We start from the raw sequence: 23,878 nt of genomic DNA, 5'->3' as shown, positions 1-23,878 counted from the left end.
GTCATGAATTGTTCCCTGTGGTTCCAAAGGTTTTCAAGCACATCTTTTATCACATTATATACTAGGGTGACTATGACTTTAAAACATCATGATGTTAAGAACTTTAGCTAAAGATATTGATGTGAAAATGGGTTTGTTCTGATGCACTCTTATAGGCTAGGAATGGAAATTTCAAGTTCAGATCACAAGTCCTAGAAGTAGGTTTCCACTTTCTCTCCCTCTCTTGCTACTTACTGCTTACTGGTGGGGAGTACACCTGAGGGGACACCCCCATACTGGATGTGAAGTCACTACTACCAAGGGGAATAATTTTTCCTAACCCAAATTAGCTTTCTCAGGGAAGACTTGATGTCTCTGTTCCTCAAGCTGTAGATAAAGGGGTTCAGCATTGGAGTTACTGCTACATACATCACTGATGCAACTGCACCATTCAGTGATGAGTGGGTTGAGGGGGCATTGAAATAAACAGAAGAGGAAGTCCCAAAGTATAGAGAGACCACAGAGAGATGAGAGCTGCAGGTAGAAAGGGCTTTCTGCTTCCCCTGAGTGGAGGGGATCTTCCAGATTGTGGAGAAAACGTATGCATAAGAGATAATCAGGGTAAGTACACACACCATGACTCTCAGACCTCTGATGCTGAAGATCACCAGCTCATTGATGAAGGGGTCTGTGCAGGACAGTCTCAGAAGAGGGTTGATGTCACAAAAGAAGTATGGGATCTTGTGCTCTGCACAGAAGGACAGGCTGTTCATCAACAGTGTGTGTAGGAGGGATAAGGGGGCACCCATGATCCAGGATACAGACACTAGGAGGACACAGAGCCCATGGCTCATGACCATGGTGTAATGGAGTGGGTGGCATATGGCCACATAGTGGTCATAGGCCATGACTGCTAAGAGCAGTGCCTCCAGTAATCCAAACAGTATAAAAAAATATAGTTGTGATAGACAACCTGCATATGAGATGACCTGATTCTGGATCCATATGTTTGCCAGCATCTTAGGGACTACACTGGACACAAGAACAGTGTCAGTGAGGGAGAGGTTGGCCAGGAAGAAGTACATAGGTGTGTGGAGTTGAGTATCAGTGATGATGGCCAGGATGATGAGGAGGTTGCCTGCCACTGTGACCATGTACATGGACAGGAAGAGCCCAAAGAGGACCTCCTGTTGCTCTGGCTGCTCTGAGAGTCCCAGGAGGAAAAATTCACAGATGCTAGTCAGGTTTTCCCATCCCATTTATCTGTAAGCAGAAAGTGAAGATAACTTAATGAGATTGGCAAGCCCTGGATTGTGAACTCTGAAACTTATTCAACATGCTAATGTTGATTTTCTTGTACTATGTGGAATCATATGAGGTATCCAACATTTAAGTGCTTGGGACCTATGAAAATGACAGTTTCATATAGTTCAATGGAATATTTGCAAATGCCTGTGCTTGGTGCCATGGGAAACCAAAGATTTGTTTTAAAGGGCGAAAGGTTTTTTAAAAACAAATTTTTATATAAGCATCAACCTAAGGCACTCATTTCAGGGGTAGGCTGGAGGTGTTTGTTGGCATAACTTTTGTAGTATTCATGTGGACCTTATGACATTAATCCATCCTAAGACTCTGCCCAATTTATTTCTTGGGCTGAAATAGTCTTCCCTCTCTCGTTCATCCATCTACCTAAACTTGAGATGTCAGCTTAGATGCTACTTCTTCTAGGAAGCCTTCTCTGACTTATCCTCTTACAACAAACTCAGGTACATGACTTTCATGTTGCTGTGCCTTCCCCATCACAGCAGGTTTTTCTCTGGATGGTGATTATTGATTTACTTGTCTGTGTCCTCCACACTCTCACTAGTGTGAGCACCATTGAGAGTAGGCAGAGAAAATGCCGGTTTTACTCATTTTTGAAACGAAGCATTAGCCATGGGCCTGGTACAATATAGATAACTCTGTGAGTGTCCAGCATATGAATAAATAAACTCTATTAGAATAGAAAGAAGAAACAGTAAGGTTGGATAGAGGTAACATCAGACATAGGAAATAGCCTGAATCTTTTTGTTAGTAGGTTCATATGTAGCTTTGATTTAATGGAGTCCTGGCCATAGGAATATGTAGAAAACATGGTTACAGAGACAGAAAGATATCAAACAAAGCAAATGCATTCTTTCTAAGGGAAATTCTGGGAGTGGAGCAGTGTTTCAGCTGAGGAATTGACCCAGAGATTCAGTTCTCCACCCTGTGCTCATTGTTTCCTTCCAAAGTAAAATATATCCTATGAATCTGTCAGCCCTATTTGTACCCCTCACTGAAATGACCACTCCCCAGGTGACAATGGCATCTTTGTCCTATTTGGTCACTGACCATGGAAATCTCTCAACAAACTGTCTTCCTTTTGTCTGTAGGTATCCCAGGGCATGTTGCGTGCTGCTCCCTTCTCATTAAAATCTTCACCAGAAGGAGTTCTAGCCAAGATGGAGGCATAGGTAGAAACCCTTGCTTCCTTGAACAACCAAAAGGAGAAAAGCAACCAATCTAAAATCAAGAAACAACCAGAACTGCCAAAAAATTGAACTGCATGGAACTCTGACAACCATGGAATTAAAGAAACAGTAAGACAGAACAACCAGATCAGTATGGTGGCAGAGCGAGAGAAACTTCAGTGAGGTGATGGACCATGGGGGCAGGGCTGGCTGCAGTGAGGTGGCAGGCAGAATGGGAGAGCTGACTTAAGGGGAAACTGAGACTCAGAGGTGGCTGTGGAATATGGTGGTTGCTGTGGTGGGAGAAACTCCCAGTCCAACATGATAGTTTGATAGTTTGTTGAAAAGTGCACTTGAGATGAGCAGGTGAGCTACACTGTTTGCTCTCTGGCACCTCCCCCACAGGCAGTGCTGCAGTGCAGCAAGGAGGTTTGCCTTTCTCCGGTTAATACTGAAGGCCTTGTCCCCCCTTACAACTTATCAGGGACCTCGAACAAAGAAATAGGGCAAAAATGAAAGAACAAAGCAAAACCCCAGAAAGAGAGCTAAGTGAAGAGGATGTAGCCAACCTATCTGGTGGGGAATTTAAAGCCCTGGTAATCAAAATGCTCACACAACTGATTGAACTTGGTTGAAAATTGAAAGATACCCAAAGTGAAATAAAGTAAAATATTCAGGGAACCAACAGTGACAGGAAGGAAACCAGGACTTAAAGCCACAATTTGGAACAAAAGAAAGAAAGAAATATCTAACCAGAATAGAATGAAGGAACAAGAATCCAAAAAAAAAAATGAACAGAGGCTGAGGAATCTCTGGGACAACCTGAAATGTTCCAATATCCAAATTATAGGGGTGCTAGAAGGAGAAGAGGAAGAGCAAAATATTGAAAACTTACTTGAACAAATAATGAAGGAAACCTTCCCCAATCTGGCAAAGGAAATAGACTTCCAGGAAGTCTAAGAAGCCCAGAGAATACCCAAAAAGTAGGACCCAAAGAGGAACACACCAAGGCACATCATCATTAAGTTACCTATGATTAAAGATAAAGAGAAAATCCTAAAAGTAGCAAGAGAAAAGGAGACATTTACCTACAAAGGAGTTCCCCTCAGACTGTCGGCTGATTTCTCAAAAGAAACCTTGCAGACAAGAAGGGGCTAGAAAGAAGTATTCAAAGTCATGAAAGGCAAGGACCTACATCCAAGATTACTCTATCCAGGAAAGCTATCATTTAGAATAGAAGGGCAGATAAAGTGCTTCCCAGGTAAGTTCAAGTTAAAGGAGTTCATCATTACCAAACCCTTATTATATGAAATGTTAAAGGAACTTATCTAAGAAAAGGAAGATAAAAAATATGAACAGTAAAATGACAATAAACTCACAACTATCAACAAATAAACCTAAAAAATAAAAGAAAGAAAAATAAGGAAAACAAAAACTAAGTAAACAACTAGAACAGGAACAGAATCAGAGAAGTGTACATCACATGGAGGATTTTCAGTAGGGAGGAGGAGGGGAAGGATAGTGGGGAAAAGGTACAGGGAAGAAGGAGCAGAATTGGTAGGCATTAAATAGACAGGGAGAGGTCAAAAAAACATGGTATAGGAAACAGAGGACTCAGAGAACTTATATGTACAACCTATGGGCATGAACTAAGGTGGGGATAATGGAGGGTTGGGGTGTGCAGGGTGGAGGGGGGATAAAGGGGAAAATTGGGAAAACTTTGATAGCATAATCAATAAAATATAATTTAAAATGTTCTTCACCAAAGGCAAATATAGGAAGCTCAGAAACAGAGCACAATACACATCAGGTTTTGTTCATTGCCAAATGGTAGGAAAGGGGAGAGGGATTGAACAAATGGTGCTGGGTCAAGCTAGTTCACTCTTTAAGGAAAATTAATTTAGATTCATTCCTCACAGTGTTTGCTGAATGAATTTCAGGTAACTAAAGCATTATACCTATAGATATAACTGTAAAGCAACCAGAAGAAAATAAAACACAATAGTTATTTGGTATCAGGACAAGGGTGACCTTTCTAATTAAAAAGAATGGAGAGAACAATAATGGAAAAGAAAATTGGTTTCATCAAATTAAATTAAAATTTTCTCCTTTTAATGGGAAAGATCACACACAAAGTAAAAAAAAGCAAGCAAAAAAGTGAAAAGCTGAATTTAACATACATTATAGAAAGAATATTCTTAAAGGAGTAATTAATAATTTAAAGTAAATGATCAATTTATTAATTATTTAATAATAATAAGTAAAGAACATTACCAACTATGGAAAAACATATGATCACTGCATGGGCAGAACTGGATCTAGTCTCTGTCATTTAGTTCCAAGATGGGCTTCATAAAGTTTCATCATGGGCTTTCCACCTTCCACACGGTCTCCATAAATCACCATACCTTGTGTGCTGGCAGCTAAAATCCCCAAGATCACCCACTGTGTGCAACTGGCCCAGATATGATCATAATAGATGGTGTCTCCCCCATTTTCTCCCAAGTGACTCTACACTACTCAGGGCCTGTGTTCACTAGACTTTGTATTCTCCATACCCCGTAGAGCTAGCTCTTGGTGTAGTGGATGGATTAGTGGGGTTCGGTACATGGCTGCTTGGTTGACCTCTCCCAATGGCCCTTATGAATACAATCACTTCTGTAGTTTCCTGGCCTCAAGAGCTGTTGTCTTTTCCATTGCCCAAACCTGACCCTCACCTCTCCCTCACTCAGGATAGAAGGTCTATTAATTAAGGCAGATCAAAAGGTTTCAATCTCCACTCTCCTCAACCTTGCCTCTTGACCACTTCTGGCTCAGCAGACACAGAAACCTAGGCCCTCATTCCCCCACCAGCTTTCCTTTTAGCTCCCTGAGTCACAGACCAGAGACCTTATGTACTTCTTTCTTTCCTTGTTTGCTATAGTTTAGTCCCAACTTTTAGGCCATGTTTCCCATTATGAATACAAAGTACTTTATCAAAACATCAAGCTCATTCAATGCAGTGTTCTTCCTTTTCCTATGGGGATAAGGGGCATTTTCCAGGCTTGTCAAAAACTATAATTCTTACCACTCAAAACAAATTAGTTCTTATGTTTTATATTAGGCGTGTGCTGTTTTAACACATAAATTTTCTGTGGTTGATCATAATTTTTGGTGAACTTCACTTGGATGTTTCCTAGACTCAGGTTCAGTTTGAAAATGGAAATGAAATTTAGAGGACCTGTGTCTCCCACTGATAAGGAAGGAAACATTCAGAGGAAAGGAGTGAAAGTCAGCAGGGTAAAAACAGAGGGAAGAAGGTGTTGGTGGGGAACTGAGTGATCAGGACATTCCCATATTTGGGAATATTTGTTCCTGTTCCTGTTCCTGTTACTATTCCCATGCTTGTTCCAAACAGACATTTTATCCCACCTCCCAAACTAATATAATTTTGTTAGTGTGTTTGTTAACAATTAGTCAAAGAACATATGTGCATGATCCATGGACATAAACAATGGTGTGGTGATGGCCTAAGGTCGGGGGACAAAAGGCTGGGTGGAGGTGGAAAACTGGGGAAAAAGTGGGGACAACTGTAACAGAATAAAAAATAAAAGTTTTTGAGAGAAAACAGGAAGCCAGTAATAATGGTTTCTTTTTAGAAGTATGGCGACTGGGTGGATGAGATGTGGGAGAGGAAGGGAGATTTTCATATGCAGTTTTTAGTACATTTTCCTTCATATTGTGTTTTTTTTAAAAAGTAGGTTGGTATATGTTATCTTATATTGTTATATTAGTTTTGGGTGTACAATATAGTGAGAAGTTTAAGGTATGTGAGTATACTACTTATTGAAAAATAAATTTAAAATATACAAAATAAAAGCAAGTACAGAATAAAGCAGCCTCTCTTTTGTAGAGATTCCATAAATAGCAGAGAAATTTGTTTGGTTGCAGTCACATCCTTTTAATCTCTTAATGCAGTGTGAGGCCATGAGTGTGCTGTTCACGTTTTGTGCATCTCTGTGGGTGCGTGTGTGTATCCTGCAAAGGCTGGAGGTTGAAAGGAATCATTGTGGAATTATTTGAAGAGAAGTCACTGTTGATTCCTGTGCTCTGTTCTCCTGATAGCACGTGTTTCTCATTGCTTGTAAGGTTTTATGGATATGGGCCTCTGCTTGTTTTGGTCACTCAAGCAGCATAGTATCATCATTGTTGGAAAAGGACTATTTGTGAAAGATAGGCCCACAGTTGAGCATAGGGTCGGATGGGCAAAGAAAAAAGAGGGGGAAAAAAGAAGCAAAATGGAGTCATGTATCATGTAACCTAGTCCTTACCTGGTTGTTCTTGCCAGTTTCTGAGGGCATTCCTGGCAGGCTTCTGTCTACTTCGTACACATCTCTCTGGCAGTGGATGGCCAGAAGAAGGTGATGGGAACTCTGTTTAAAGGCACCAAAAAGAAATATGTGTCACACTATGAATGTGTTGAATAATGACTCTTGCTGTCAGTGTACCTGTTCAATTTCCACCTTTTGCCTTATCATATTAGACAACTTCTTATTTTTGTCCATTCTGAGCAAAAAGGACAAGAACTCTGGGTTAAGATTGTAATCATGCCAGTAGATGTCATCTTGGGAAGCTACATTCACAGAAAACCAAACAGAGATGAATAACACCCAGGTAGCATTCTATGTCTATGTATGTCAGAATAGGCTGTTAGTGTCTGCCTCTTTTATTTGTTCATACAACCCATGACAAAAGACATTCTCATAATTTCACGAATGTCCTGGGAATGAAAATTCTGCTATTCTTAGCTGTAGGTTGGGCCATTCTCAAGATCTGTTAAATCAAAGATAATTAATTCTGTAAAGCACCCAAAACCCAAGGGGATCAAGAGTACAGTGTGGTGTCCCTGCTGTGAGCTGGTCCAAGTGAAGCTAATGAGTTAGGGACCTGCGACACTTCTGTGGTTCCAATGTGATGCTAGCAGTTCATTCAACAGAAAAGCAGGTAAATTGGTTTGGTTGATTCATTTAGCCTTGTGGTTTCTTCCAGGGACTTTTCAGGGAGGCACAGATAGAGGCCTGCAGCACATGAAAAGGGCCAGATGAGGTGAGCCACTGTTGGCTCAGAGAGTACCTTACCATCTTGTTTTCTTCTTGACGTAATAATCCTAGTCCAGGTTGAAGCTTTGTTGGTACAGCCCCACTTGTAAATATATAGTCTTTTTGGTCTGGGAGATCAGGAGTAGGATCAGGGTGTTCCTCATCATGGCAGGGGTCAGCAAGCTGAATATTGTCTTTGCAGGTGTTTCATGGACAGATCTATGGGGCAGGTGAAAGCTAAAAGATACCCAGCAAATGAAATCTCTTTTTTATTCCTGGAGATATCATTGCATAATTGCCTTTCTGTTCCAAATTCATCTACCTAAGGACACAGAGAATAAAGAAGTACAGAATGTGGGACCCAACAACTTAAGAATGTGGGTTAGTCTTGGGTTTCCTTGGGATAGTGGCCACTTCCTTGTGTGTTCTAGAAGTGCTGGCATGGTATAACTATAAATCAGTAACCTAAGGGTTTAAATATATTATTGCATTTTATTCAACACAATAACCACATAATTCCATGCTAAAAGAAGTCTAGTTTAATCTTTTTTTTCTACCATGAGCAAAAGGAAACAGTGAACTGGTCCTATGAGAACATATAACATGACTTGGAACTGTAGTGTTTGATACTCAGAATTCACTCCCCAAAGTGGAATGGCAACTGGGACAGCTGAATGGACAGAAATTGGGAAGAGAGTAATGCAGGTGATGAAATGAGAAAAATGATCTGTGCCAAGTCCTTTCTATACCACTTCCTCTTTGCTTAGAATCTGCAGAAATAAAACATAAAGAGAGCTCAAATTCAATCATGTTTCCACAGTTTGATCATACCAGCCTCTCCAAGGCCCTTTTATCTTTGTTTTTCTTCAGTCCTGTATCTGGAGAGGTATAGCATGGTGACAAAAGATCCTAAGTTATCTAAAGCCTGGAGTCAGGTAGCTGAGATTGAATTCTAGGTGTGTAAACCTGTGCAAGTTCTTAAATTTTTCCAGCCCAAGTGTCCTCACTTTATGACCCCTGAATCACTCATCCATGAAATGTGATCCAGCTAAGGATGAAGAATTAAACTGAGATTTGAGTGATTGCCCCCCAAAAAGAATTTTTAGTTTGACTTCAGCCAAGTTTTGTGCCTGCTGAAATGAACAAGTATACCAACAAAACCCCAACATTTTTTTTAATATAAAACAAAATAATATTCACAATGTCTGGGAATCAATAAAAATTACTAGACATACAAAGAAACTGGAATAAAAGAGTCATTCTCAAGACAAAAGAGATTTGTTTTATAAGTTTTTGTACTTTTGTTTTTGTTTTTTCATTGTTCAAGTACAGAGAGCATCCCCCCCACAACCAGCATTCCCCGCACTGCAGCCATCCCCACCACCCAACCCTAATCCTACCCTCTCTTGGTTCTGTTCATGTGTCCTTTATAGTTTTTCCTGAAAACCCTTCTCCCCACCATCCCTTTATCACCTCCCACCTCCCCTCTGGTTACTGTTGGACTGTTCTTAATTTCAATGGTGTCTGATAATGTATCTATACGTATTTCAGTTTCCACTTTTTATTTTATTTATTTTATTAAATACTTCTGAAGTTTATTGTTGTTCAAGTACAGTTTTCTGCCTTTTCTTCCCACCTCTCCCCATCACCCCAGCCATCCCCACCCCCTCTTCTGTTTCCACACCACCTTATTTTTGTTCATGTGTCCTTTATACATGTTCCTGTAAACCCTTCACCCTTCATCCCCCCAACTGCCCCCTCCCCTCTTCCCTCTGGTCTGTCAGTTTGTTCTTAATTTCAATGTCTCTGGTTATATTATGCTTGCTTTTTTGTTTTGTTGATTAGGTTCTACTTTAAGGTGACTCTTTGTCTTTTACTGTCTGGCTTATTTCACTTAGCATAATGCTTTCCAGTTCTATCCATGGAGTCACAAGTGGCAGGAGCTCCTTCTTTCTTTCTGCTACATAGCATTCTATCGTGTAAATGTACCATAGTTTTTAGATCCACTCATTTACTGAGGGGCACTTAGGTTGCTTCCTGCACTTGGCTATTGTAAATTGTGCTGCTATGAACACTGGGGTGCATAGGTTCTTTCAGATTGATGTTTCAGGGTTCTTAGGGTATAGTCCTAGCAGTGGAATTGCCAGGTCAAGAGGCAGTTCCATTTTTAGTTTTCTAAGGAAATTCCATACTGTTTTCCACTGTGGCTGCACTTGTCTGCAGTCCCACCAACAGTGCACTAGGGTTCCCTTATCTCCACATACTCTCCAGCACTTGCTGTTTGTTGATTTGTTTATGTTGGCCATTCTTACTGGTGTGGAATGGTATCTCACTGTGGTTTTAATTTGCATCTCTCTGATGGCTGGTGATGCTGAGCATCTCTTCATATGTTTCTGGGCCCTCTGTATGTCCTCCTTGGAGAAGTGTTGTTCAAGTCCTTTGCCCATTTTTTAATTGGGTTGTTTGTCTTCTTGGAGTTGAGTCTTGTGAGTTCTTTATATATTTTGGAGATCATACCCTTGTTTGAGGTATCAGTGGCAAATATGTTTGCCTCTCTGCTGGTTCTCTTTTTCATTTTAATGCTTTACTGTTTACTTTAGCCCTGTAGAAGCTTTTTATTTGGTGAGATCCCATTTGTTTATTCTTTCCTTTATGTCCCTTGCCCTAGGGGAAATGTCCGTGAAAATATTGCTGCATGGGATATCTGAGATTTATGTGCTGATGTTTTCCTCTAGGATTTTTATGGTGTCACAACTGATATTTAAGCTTTTATCCACCTTGAATTTATTTTCGTATATGGTGTAAGTTGATGATCCAGTTTCATTTTTTTTTTTTGCATGTAGCTGTACAGATCTCCCAAGACAATTTGTTGAAGAGGCTGTTTTCACTCTATTTTATGTTTCTGCCCCCTTTGGTGAATATTAATTCACCATAGAGACTTGGGTTTATTTCTGGGCGCTCTGTTCTGTTCCATTGGTCTATATATCTGTTCTTATGCCAGTACCAGGCAGTTTTGATTACAGTGGCCTTGTAACATAGTTTAGTATCAGGTATTGTGATCCCTCCTACTTTACTCTTCTTTCTCAAAATTGCAGCAGCTATTCAGGGTCATTTATGGTTCCATATAAATTTTTGAAGTATTTGTTTTATGTCTGTGAAATATGCCATTGGTACTTTAATAGGCATTGCATTGAATGTGTAAATTGCTTTGGGCAGTATGACATTTGGGCAGTTTGGACATTTTGATGATGTTAATTCGTCTAATCCATGAACATGGTATATGTTTCCATTTTTTCGTGTCTTCCTTGATTTCTTTCCTTAGTGTTGTGTACCTTTCTGCCTACAGGTCTTTTACCTCCTTGGTTAGGTTTATTTTTAGGTACTTTACTTTTCTTGTTGCTATATCTAATGGTTTTTTTTTTTTGATTTCTGTTTCTGCTGTTCCATTGTTTGTATACAAAAAATGCCTTTGATTTCTGGATATTGACTTTATATCCTGCTGTTTTGCCAAATTCATTTATTAGGTCAAGCACTTTTTTTGTAGATTCTACAGGATTTTCTAGGTGCACTATCATGTCATCTGCAAAGAATGATAGTTTTGTTTCCTCCTTTCTGATTTGGATGCCTTTTATTTCCTTTTCTTGTCAGATCGCTGTGGCTAAAACTTCCAATACTATATTGAATAGAAGTGGTGAAAGTGGACGGCCTTATCTTGTTCCTGATCTTAGTGGAAAAGATTTTAGTTTTGCCCATTGAGTATGATGTTGGCTGTAGGTCTCTCATATATGGCCTTTATTATGTTGAGGAATGCTCCCTCTATTGCCACTTTGCTCAGTGTTTTTATCATAAATGGGTGCTGTACCTTATCAAATGCTTTTTCCTCATCTATTGATATGATCATCTGATTTTTGTCTTTGCTTTTGTTTATGTGATGTATTACATTTACTGATTTGTGAATATTGTAGCATCCTTGCATTCCTAGGATGAATCCCACTTGGTCATGATGTATGATCTTTTTCATGTATTGTTGGATGTGGTTTGCCAATATTTTGTTGAGGATTTTGGCATCTTTGTTCATCAGTGATGTTGGCCTGAAGTTTTCTTTCTTTGTTGTGTCTTTATCTGGTTTTGGGTTTAGGATGATTCTGGCTTTATAAAAAGAGTTTGGGAGTCTTCTATGTTCTTGGATTTTTTGGAATAGTCTGTGAAGGATAGGGGTTAGCTCTTCCTTAAATGCTTTGTAGAATTCTCCCATGGTACCATCTGGTCCAGGGCATTTGTGTGTTGGGAGTTTTTTTGATTACTGCTTCAATTATGTCATCTCATGATTGTTCAGACTTTCTGCTTCTTTTTCATTCAGTTTTGGAAGATTATATTTTTCTAGAAATTTGTCCATTTCACCTAGGTTTTCAAATTTCTTGGCATATAGTTCTAGTTCTTCAATGTAATTTTTTACAACACTTTATATTTCTGTGGTATCAGTTGTAATCTTTCCTCTTTCATTTCTGATTTTGTTTATTTGGGTCCTCTCTCTTTTTTTCTTGATGAGTCTGCTTAAAGGCTTATTGATTTTCATTTATCTTTTCAAAGAACCAGCTGCTGTATTTATTGATCTTTAGAATTGTTCTTCTTGTCTCTATGCCATTTAATTCCTCTCTGATCTTGGTCATTTTGTTCCTTCTACTTGTTCTGTGTTGTCTTTGTTGTTGTTCCTCCAGTTCATGTAGGTGTAGGGATAGGTTGTTTATTTGAAACATTTCTATCTTTATTAGGTAGGCTTGTATTGCTATAAACTTCCCTCTCAGGATTGCCTTTGCTGTGTCCCATAAGTTTTGGGTTGTTGTGTGTTCATTTTCATTTGTTTCCAGAAACTTTTTGATTTCTTCCTTGATCCCATTATTGATACATTTATTGTTTAATAGCATGCTATTCAGTTTCCATGAGTTTGAGTGTTTTTTAATTTTTTCCTTGATATTGGTTTCTAGTTTCAGTCCCTTGTGGTCAGAGAAAATGCTTGATGTGATTTTAATTTTCTTGAATTTGTTGAGGTTTGTTTTGTGTCCTATCATGTGGTCTATGTTTGAAAGTGTTCCATGTGCATTTGAAAAGCATGTGTATTTTGCTTCTTTGGGGTGAAAGGCTCCATATCTATCAATTAAGTCCATTTGATCTAGGACATTATTCAATGCTGCAATATCTTGATTGATATTTTGTTTGGAAGATCTGTCCATTTTTGACAGTGGGGTGTTAAAATCCCCTGCTATCATTGTGTTGCTGTCTATATCTTTTTTGAAGTCTTCCTAGATTTCCCTTATATATTTGGGTGTTCCTATGTTGGGTGCATATATATTTATAATGTTTATGTCCTCTTGATGGGGTCTTCCCTTGAGTATTATGAAGTGTCCTTCTGGGTTTCTTTTTATGGCCCTTGTTTTGAAGTCTATTTTGTGTGATATGGGTATTGCTACCCAAGTTTTTTTCCCTGTCCATTGGTTTGGAATGTTTTTTTCCAAGCCTTCACTTCTGTTTGTGGAGGTCTTTTGTTCTGAGGTGGGTCTCTTGTAGGCAGCATATGTGTGGGTCATGTTTTGTTATCCATTCAGCTACTCTATGTCTTTTGATTAGAGCATTTAAAGCATTTACATTTAAGGTTATTATTGATAGGTATTTATTCATTGCCACTTTACTCCCTTTTTACCTTTGTTCCTTTCTCTCTCACTGTTTTTCTTCCTTTTCTTAAAGCATACACTTTAGAATCTCTTGCAGAGCTGATTTGGAGGAGGTGTATTCTTTGAGCCTTGTTTGGTCTGTTAAACTCCTTATTTAGCCTTACATTTTAATTGAGAGCCTTGCTGGGTAGAGTGGTCTCAGTTGCAGGCCTTTGTTTTTCATTATGTGGAATATTTCTTGCCAATCCCCTCTGGCTTGTAGTATTTCCCTTGAGAAGTCACCTGCTAGCCTTATTGGGGCTCCCTTGTATGTTACTTCCTGTTTCTCCCTTGCTGCCTGTAAGATTCTCTCTTTGTCTTGGAATTTTGCCATTTTAATGATGATATAAGAAAAAAGACATTTAATGGAGACCAACCATGAGGTGACCCAGATATTGGAATTACCAGAGAAAGGGTGTAAAACAGTAAGAAGGTGTCTTCTAGGTTTTGAAGTTGATCTGCTAAAAGAAAAATAAGTTTGAGCTTTTAATGAAAATAATGAACATGAGTGTAATTTAAGAAAAGCTAGTTCCTCCTGGTCATGTTTTAAAGGAAATATCCAAATAAATAAATGAATGAAAGATATGAAACTTTGGAGTAACATTAGCAGAACATGGATCTGAGAGTGGAGTTGATAGGCAAAGTCATGGAAATAGATGAAATCATCTAGATTATGAGCCTCAAACTTGAGACTCTTATAGAAGGACTGAATTTTGATTCAGAATGAGGGTTCTAGTGGGGGAAGTAAGACACTTGAAGAATGTAGAATTGATATCAAGCTATATGTTTGTCTCCTTTTTGGATTAGCTGAAGAGCACAGCAGAGTGTATTGTTACAGTAATTTGGAGTGGGTATGCAATTAAACTGCAATACATAAATTACATAATATAAAACATGTATGTTAAAATATATGCATATGCAATATAAAATATAAATAAGAAAGTTTTATTGTATCTGTCTATTTTTATATGTTTGAAATCTTGTATTGATATAATAATAAGCTTTAAAAATATTAAAATTAAGGGGAAAATGATGGTCTTCCAGAGTAATCAATAAAATTGCTCTGTACTTCAGGTATCCCCCTTGATACTCTTAGCTCTCCCTCATCCATAACCACTCAATAACTCAGTAACTTTTCTGAAGGAAGTCTACTCAATACCCTGGAAAAGGAATAATAAATAGTGCAGTATAAGATAGCAACTACTATAGTAATAAATAGATCTCAAAATGTATAAGAGATTAAACAGAGTAAAAGCTTATGCCTTCTCCTCTGTAACAGTGCCTGCAGGTACCCTGGGTGTGGGTGGCTCCTTTCACCACAAGGTTCCAGTGCCCCATTGAGACTCTGAGCCAGTTTTATCCAGCTTTTACAAGGGAAAAATGAGTGTGGAGAAATCCCATATTCTATTGTTTCTCTTTTCACCTTACCTTGGCATCTAGACCCTTTATCTATATTTTCACTGTTTGTTTAGATTGTTGTAAACTCTGTGGAGCTCTTTAGTTCTTCATAGCTGCCTAATTAAACTCCTGCTCTCACTACCCCTTCCTGCTCCTGTACTTCTCTCTCTCTATCCAGTCTTACTTCAAGACAAACTGTCATCGTTGCTCCATGCAGAGAGCTTTTATGAACTATTATCTATCTATCTATCTATCATGTATCTATCATGTATCTATCATCGTCTATCATATGTCTTCCTATTTATCCATCTGAATAATATCATAAATGCCCTTAGACCAGTGGTCCCCAACCTTTTTGGCACCAGGGACTGTTTTCATGGAAGACAACTTTTCCATGGACTGGGATGGGGGGATGGTTTCAGGATGCCTCAAGCCCATTACATGTGAACTTACCTCCTATCATGTGGCCTAGTTTCTAACAGGCCTGGACCAGTAGTGGTCCACAGCCTGGATGGTGGGGACCCCTCCCTTAGACCCACTGTGCAACCTGAAGAACGAGTCTTTAGTAATAACTTACATCTAACTACACTCTCTCCTTAGTTACACTGTCTTAACTCTCCCTTCTTGAAATTCCTTTTATTCTGAATCCTATGCTCCTCTTTCCTTGACTTTGTTTTTCATGCAATTTTTCATCTATAGCTATTCTAAGAAAATTTATTTTTTGGGTTACTTTAGCTGTTTATAATCTTATGAAAGGGTATGCATAATAATCTTTTGGGATTTACATTTTAAAATACTACTATTATGTTGCTAAGATTCAGTCAAATTGCCACATGTCTCTGTGGGCCATTTGGGAAAGAGTTTTGTCTTGTGGCTGGAGCACTCACCCAATCACCAAGGACATTGTATGACTGAGACTCAGTGAAGGGGGCAAGGGGGCCCATGTCTGAAATTATACCTGTGGTGTCTTTTATATTCCTTCCCCACCAGCAGAGGTTAATAGCAAGTACAGCACCCACCTCTTAGAAGGAGAAGCACTATTGAGGACTCAGATCCCACCTCAGGAATAAAAGTTTGGGTCACCTCAGCAGGAGAAGCCCAAGTGGCAGCTGTTCAGTAGCTCCCCTCAGAGAATCAGACAGGTGGTCATTCCTCTTCTCAGCTCTTAGGTTCTGGTACTACCACCTCTCCCTTTTGTAATTAGGGTAGGTACCTCCTTCCTGCAGTTAGTTAATTCTGGGTTACCTTAGTATCCATCTTTTCCATCCTTTAGTCTCTTTCAGGACACACCATGCATCTACTTCCCTGTTTTATATCTTCTTGTTTTAAACATACCACATGTGACTTCTGTTTCTTGAATGAAACTTCACTGACCCAAACAGACATACTAGCTATTTAGTCTTTTCCAGACTTGGTGAATCTCTGGACATTGGTACAGGAAGTAATTTCAATGATAGTGTCAAAATTACTCCAGGACAGCTTGTTTGACAGAATGAAAGAGAGACAATGACTTTACATATAGGAACAATGGTTTTCATTTGCATTTAAAGGTATAAACATACATATGGATTCTTGTAATTACTGTAGGAAATATAGTAGGGAAGGTCAACTTCCTGTGGTGAAATTAAAACAAAGATACAATGTCAGATTGACAGAGCAGTTTACTTGTATGAAGTTCTTCTAAGAGTTTACATCCCCATTTTTCTTTTATAACATCCATTTGGCACTTAATATTTTACTATGGAAAATATTTGAAATATCTCAAACTATTTGGCTTTTTTGAGTTTAACCACAACAGGAAACTAGCTTTGTTGCACTCATTATTTAAACATGATATTGCAGGATTCATTTATTAATTTAATACAAATGCATTTAATAGTTACTATATGAGGGGAGACCCCAACAAATGCAGAATTATCTTCTGGGGGGTGGACCCTTTGTAGTATAGACTTCTCATGGTAGATGAGTGTTCTAAGAACCCATCTGTGTCAGTGTACCAGTTGTGAGAAGCTGTGTTCAGTCCCAGTGAATTTTTTTGAAGAGTCTTTGGAACATGTTTGCCCATTTCTTTATGTTTGATTTATGAGTGCACCTGCCCATACTGGACTGCATATTTTTGACCAAAAGCCCCAAACGGCAGAATGTGCCCTACCCTCACTATACACCTGATCTCTCCCTGAGCAACTTTGTTTTGTTTGTTTGCCTGGATGAAAATGTTCTCAAAGGAAAATGCTTTGCCACTGTGTAAGAGGTGAAAGAAAAAAATGGCAGAAAAACTAGAAGGCATCAGAATCAATGAGTTCAAGACTGTTTTGGGTAGTGGAAAAAACCATCTCGATAAATTCCATTTTTGGGGTCCACCCTCATATGTTTGCCCCAAGTGCTGAGGCTACACCAGAACAAAACAGATGCCAGTTTTCATGGTCTTGTATGGACAGACAGACAATACATTTATGTAAAGTTTTCAATAGCCAACTTTGAAAGTTCCCTCCATGCTTTGGTCATGCATTCACACACAGATTCATATGCATTTGTAATCAAATCCTTTTTGGTTAGAAAGAGGGTAATTGAGATAGTTCTCATCCTTGGCATTTTAGAGGCTCAGAAAGCATTAAAAGGTGAACAACATAATCTTCTACTATTCATGGAAAATTCTTGGCAATGTGAGTTATCTGTAGAAGGTAATACTTTTATGTTTTTACTGGTAGTAAAAAATAGTACATAATGAAACAACTGGCACTCTGTTCTAAGATGCACTCAATCCATCTCTTCAAAGTGTTATTCTCTTTGAGAGTATGATATTTAAGGATGATCATTTATATTTTTATTAATATTTTGAAAAAGCTTTATAATTTTCTCATGAACAGAATCAAATCATAGTGGAGTTCCTCAGTGGGTATTTACTGACCTGCTGGGTTAACCACCTTGGTTTTGGGGATATCACCCACATAATCAGTGCAGGTCATTCAGAAGAAAAGCCTCACCTAGCCTGAGCCACTCTGAGGAAACATGGTCACATTATTTATTTTTTATTGTTTTTCAAATACAGTTTTCTGCCTTTTTCCTTCACCCCTCCCCATCCCCCAGCCCTCTCAGCCTCCCTCCATTTTTAATAATTCCCCCTTTTTTCACTTATTTGACACCTGAATTTTTGTCACTGTAGCTTTATTTCATTTTATATTTAATTAAATCAGTTCTTTTTAAATATTAACTACATAGAATAATTATCACTTGAAAATGCATTAATTATTGATGAGTGTCATTTTAGAAAGATTTTAAGGAAAATATTATGCTCTTTAGAAACAGTCTAGTTTAATCCACAATAGAGTGCTGATGCAGACTTTGGCCCTCCGAAGTCTGTGTGTTGTGGGTGCAGTACACAAATTCACACAGAGTACAGAGTCCTGTGGAGAAAAAGGGACAGCACAGCCACTCTCTGAAGTAAAGAGCACCTCTGAATGCCTCGGCAACTCTCTCAAGAGGAGAGTGCCCCAACCCTTGCCTGGACAGGCTTGTATTGGTTTCCAATTGCATTATCAAAGAAGGTTCTCATCATTTCTAGATTTAGTTAAGTGATTATTTCTTACAGGTAACAAAAAAGAAGAACAAGTTGCAAATGCAAGGAAATGATACAAATGATTGATTTGGTTACATTTCATCCTTGGGACATCTTAGCACAGACTTTAAGGAGTTGCTTCAGAGATATACATTAAACATCTTCAGTCTTAACTCAGGGTGAGGGAGTTTTAGCAAAAGCAAGTCTCATAGCAGCCTAGGTACAATGCAGGCCTGATTCCCCATGGGAAAGCTGATCTGTACACCTGGCTCCTGTGTTCCACCTCATATTGATTGGTTTTCTGGATCAACACTGGGCTACATTTGCCACTGCCATGCTCATTGGTTCCCTATAGAGCATGAACAAAAAGTATCTCCCCAGGTCAGCTTATTTAAAGATTTTATGGATGGGTAAATAATGTCTGGCATGATGATGTCTGATCATTATCACATTACATTCCAGAGACTGATATTTTCATTTGCCCATACCACTTTCCACCAGGAATTATTGGCTACACTTCATATGACCAAAATTATGAAAGGTACAGTGCTATGTTAAGACCTGCCCTCAACAGATGATAAGCTTAGTGGAAATGATTAACCATCATACCTTGATAAAAGTGGACATTTGATTAGTGATGTATATCCTTCAAATAAAGAAGTCTTTTACTCACATCCTGATGGTCACATCCTGTGACAGTGGCAGGCAGAGATTATTTTCATAAATGTGGATGTAGAAGCAGAGCTTCAGACCTTTTCCACTTTCTTCTGAGAGTCAGTGCAACAGCTGAGACATGAACCCAATATCCTGTGCTGCCACTCCACTGAAGGACATTGTGGACAAAGTGACAATTTCAGTAAAATGAATCACTAACTGTTAAAAATATCTGAGAAAAAGAATTTTTAGCTGGAAAGAGTGGACATGGCTTTTTGAAAGGGGTGGACATTGAGAATGGATTTCCAAGTGCATTTTAATTGGCGTCTACAGTCTCCAGTGCATGAACTCCCATTGCTTACACAGAGATTCTCTGGCTGAAGAGTTTCCGCAGGGCAGCCTTCATGTCCCGATTTCTCAGACTATAGATGAAAGGATTTAACATTGGGGTCACTGCGATGTACATCACAGTTATCACAGCATCTTTTAAGCTGTAACTGGTCAGAGGGCGGAAGTACATGCCCATGACTGTCCCATAATACAAAGAAACCACTGTGAGGTGGGAGCCACAGGTAGAGAAGGCTCTGAGCACACCCTTGGTGGATGGGACATGTAAGACTGTGGAGAAGACCCGAACATAGGAAATGATGATGCATAGCAATGGCATAGAGAAAACAGCAACCCCGAGGTACATCATCTTCACATTAAAGTGGATGTCAGAACAGGACAGCTTGAGCAAAGGGGTAATGTCACAGCAGAAATTGGCCACTTCCTGGTTGCCACAGAAGGACAGACTAGCTGTGAGCAGAGTGTGGGGGAGGGCATTCAGGTTTCCAATGAACCAAGACCCAACAACTAGCAGGACACAAGTTCGTGGGCTCATAATTGTTGTGTAATGAAGTGGGTAGCTGATGGCCGCTGCATGGTCATATGCCATCACAGCCAGGATATAGCTATCTGTGTTATCAAAGGCAATCATGAAATACATCTGTGTTAGACAGCCCCCAAAGGAGATGGCTTTGGTGCCCAAGAGATGGTTGGCCAGCATCTTAGGGATGGTTACAGAAGAAAAGAAGATGTCAACAAAGGAGAGGTTAGCAAGGAGAAAATACATGGGGTTGTGAAGTCTAATGTCAGAGTGAATGGCCAAGATGATGAGCAGGTTTCCAATCAGTGTGATGGGGTAAATGAAGAGGAAGAGGATGAAGAAGAAATCTTCCTGTTCCTGCTCCCTGCTGACTCCAAGGAGGATAAAATCCAGGGCAGAGGACTTGTTGTGTTCTCTCATGGCTCTTATTTAGAAAGGGGAGAGGAATCCAGAATTACTGGTGAAGTTACTGTGTGTCATGATTGTCTTTATCCACCAGTTTTGACTCAAGTGTTAAGTCAACTCATCTCTACAGGTGAGTTTACTAAATCTGGAGAGAGCCAAGACTTTGGGAAAATATTCTTGTTTATCAGTGGAACTAATTGACAGTTGGCCCTGGACACTCCTGTCTAAGAAGTGAGTAACCTTTGAATCAGAAGTGCTCGTCCTCCCCAATTCCAGTACCACCACACAAACACCTAGGATTTAATCAATTAACAAGTACTTCATTTTCATATTGCATACACTGGATACTTTTTGTTAGGCTTATGGGAAAATAAAAAAATATGTGAAAAATGCAATTTGTTAATCTTTTTATTTAACCTGTAAGGCATAGTCTGTGCTCTCAGGGACCTTACAACTTAATGGAAAAGCCAGAATCAAGTGCTAATTTTATTACATATGATTTGGAAATGACAGCATTTTGGAGTTTTTGACAAAATACTCCAGTGTAAAAGCTGTGTTCATACAAGGAACAACTTGGAAATTAAGAATTGTTTCAATGAGAAAAACCATAGTGATGCCAGAGCCCAGGAAGTAACAGGTATCTACACTGCCATTGAAAGACTATTAATGCACAGACTGGTGGGCTGAAGTCTTAGCAAAAACAAGCCTAGTGTATTTCCTCCCTAAGATTCCCATTTTCAAATAAGACTTTTAACCCCTCCTTGATCGGTTTTACTTCTTTGGAAACTCTCTAATATAAAGTATTGCAAAGATTTTCTCTTCGGTCTTCTCTTTTCTTTCTCTGTTATTTCTTTTGGTGGCTCATCCAACTCAATAGTCACCTTCAGGACTGCAGAGTAAACTCCGAGGTCTGTATCTGTAGCCACAATGTCTGTTTCCTGTACTTCTATGTTCAGCCACCCTGTCAACATGTCTGTTCAGACCTCCTACTTTGCACATCCAACCTAAGTAGTTTGCAAGCTTTTTTAAAAAAGAAGTACAACCATACTTTGTATATTTCAATCACCCCTGGAGAGTTTATTGTGAAATATTGTTCATTTTGTGAACAAATAAGTTTGTACTCAATATTTCTACAGTTAAAGTTTATTGCTTTGGTTTCCCACATGTGGGATGCTCACAGGAAACACACCCAGTTTATCCTTCAATTCAACATCTGACCTTGTTGATTCTTCATTTAAAAGAATTCTTACATAATTTAACTTTTCTACCTATTGTTTCAGAGCTTCAGCTTAGATAATCACCATTTTCTACCTGCAATATTGTAATGTTTCCTTAACTTCTTGACTATAGATTCTGTCCTTTCTGGTCCTCTTGTACTCTTAGGCATACTAATAATGGCCAAAACTTCTAGCTACTCATCCAAACCCACTTAGTTCTCCTCTCCCTGGATGTACAATCAGACTAGATTTCCCAGGCTCCCTTGCACTGAGGTGTGGTTGTGTGGCTGAGTTTTAGTCTACCAGTTCATCCATGTGTTTCCTTTCTGGGCTTCCTGTGAACTAGACAGAACTGGCCCAGAGGCTGAACAGGGTAGTGGAGTCACATGGTGAAATGAGCTGGTTCCCCTAGATCTCCACTCCGGCAGAGCCACCCACCACCAAGGATACCTGCTGGCACTGTTACATAGGAGAGACATACACTTTCATTTTGTTTAAACTATTACACACTTTGAGAGCTATTTATACTGTAGTATTTATTATCCTGTGTTTATTATTATCCTTTTTTTAGGGTATCCTGAATAATTCACTAATTTATCTAAAGAGAATGCTACTCAATAATTAATTCAATATATAATTGATTCAATCACTAATTCTCAATATCTCCTATAGTGCTTGTGTGAATGATATGCTAAGCACAGGGGATGCAGATCTAAGTATGTTTCCCCAAATACGATATCATTTCCTTTCTCTGAACCTAAAAGTATTTAGACTTCTTTCTTAAAGTGCCTTTCCTTGTCCTTGCACAGAATCATACTATCTTAGGGTTGAGAGGGTTCAATAAAGCAAAAGGGCTCAGACATTATGCTTAGTTCATTTGGTGTGGAAGTGTACTATTTTAGAGGTGTGATTCTTGGCAATATAGCAGACTAAGCTGATGTCAACTGATCCTGTTCCAATTTAAACACATAGAAATTTTAGGTAATTTTTTAAAATAATAAAATATATATAGCCAAACCTAAAAGTAAAAATGGGAATACAATTGTAAGACAGAGATGATGATGCCATGGTCCCTTGAGATTTCCAACTATGAACAAGGCCCTAAAGGCAGGGATCTGGTTTGTAATTTCCCTTTGGTTCAAGAGATGTGGCCGCAGATCTATATGAAGTAGAGAGCTAATTTGAGTCTTCTGTGTAAAAGGGGTGAAGTCTTGCTCTGTTTATGAAATAATACTAGAAGTTTTTGGTATGTGAGAATTGGGAAGGAAAGAAAAAAAGAATGATACAATTGTCTACAAAAAAAACTCAGGAAAATCTAAATGAGTCATGAATTCCCAAGGGAATGTCTAGAAGTATTAGCAAGTTTATCTGATACAGATCAATATTTAAAACAGTGAACACTCTTCTTTTACATAAATAATAACAAATTGGAATATACAAATTTTAAAAAGACTCCTCATTCACAATGGCAATAGAAAATATTAAGGAATCTAGAAATAAATTTAACAAAAGAGGTCCAGTTGGTTTCAAAAATTACAAAACTTTACTGAAGTACAAAAAAAGAATACCTAAAAAAATGAAGAGGTAAGCTATGTTAATGAAAAGATTCAGTGTGGTAAAATTGTCAGTCTCTTCCAAATAATCTATGAATTTGATGTAATCCCAATCAAATGATGTAAACCCAGTAGGTTTCTTTTAAACTTGGAATTTAGCACACAGAGAATGAGGAAACATAAGGAGCTAAGATGATTTGAAGATAGAGAATAAGGAGAAAGAAATAGTCTCACTAGGTATCAATATGATTTACTACGGTAATTGAAATAGCGAAGTAGTACTGATGTTGAAATGAAGAATATACCTATTAACAGACTGACGAGTTCAGACACAGACCAAGCATTTACTAGCTGCAGGTATCTGACATGCATTGGTTTGGAAATGAGCAGGGAAAGGATGGAGTGACCATAGTAAACAGTGTTGGAACAATGGGATGCCCATGTATGAGAAATAATCCCTAAAGGATAATTGTGAAAAGCAAAGCTTTAAACAATTTAGAGGAGCATACCATAAGCATATCAAATCAACACAGTGTACTCCTTAAATTTATCTGTATCTCCAGATACTTATCTGTATCTGTATTATCTGTATGATACTTAAACTGTATCTCTACAACACTGAAAAAATTTTAGGGGAAAATATGTTTATGATATCAGGAAAGTAGTTAATTTCTTAAACCAGCACATAACACACAAAATATATGAAGAATGTCTTACATTTTCACTATTTTAAATTTAAAACATTTGTATGAAAAAAAAAACACTATAAAGGAAGGGGAAAGACCAGTCATAGACAGGAAAGAAGTGCTTGCTACACAGGTAATCAAGATAGCACTAGTATTCAGAATACATGTGAATCTCACACACTGATAAGAAGAAGCCTGAAAATACAGTAGGAAATAATGGGCAAAAGGTTAGGATAGACAAGTCACAGGAGAGGAAAAGGGCATGGCCAGTAAACAAAAGAAAA

The 23,878-nt window shown here is 38.6% G+C and overlaps 2 protein-coding genes across 2 annotated transcripts; both read right to left on the bottom strand.

Moving 5' to 3' along the window:
• Positions 1-293: 293 nt before the first annotated feature.
• Positions 294-1,331, bottom strand: LOC123816803 (olfactory receptor 1G1). The gene has a single exon (XM_045835995.1). It carries the CDS (start codon positions 1,236-1,238, stop codon positions 294-296), a length of 945 nt encoding a protein of 314 aa, XP_045691951.1. The 5' UTR covers positions 1,239-1,331.
• Positions 1,332-19,223: 17,892 nt separating this feature from the next.
• Positions 19,224-20,153, bottom strand: LOC123817692 (olfactory receptor 1A1). Its single transcript, XM_045837517.1, has one exon. The coding sequence runs from the start codon at positions 20,151-20,153 to the stop codon at positions 19,224-19,226; it is 930 nt and encodes a 309-aa protein (XP_045693473.1).
• Between the last annotated feature and the right edge of the window lie 3,725 nt (positions 20,154-23,878).

This window comes from Phyllostomus hastatus, unplaced genomic scaffold, assembly GCF_019186645.2.
Source record: "Phyllostomus hastatus isolate PE091 unplaced genomic scaffold, TTU_PhHast_1.1 phas_contig_210, whole genome shotgun sequence".
NCBI lineage: Eukaryota > Metazoa > Chordata > Mammalia > Chiroptera > Phyllostomidae > Phyllostomus > Phyllostomus hastatus.
This window is presented reverse-complemented; position numbering and strand designations above follow the sequence as displayed.

Coding starts and splice junctions, on each gene's coding strand:
- LOC123816803 (XM_045835995.1), bottom strand. CDS start 1,238: ATGGGATGGGAAAACCTGACTAGCATCTGTGAATTTTTCCTCCTGGGA.
- LOC123817692 (XM_045837517.1), bottom strand. CDS start 20,153: ATGAGAGAACACAACAAGTCCTCTGCCCTGGATTTTATCCTCCTTGGA.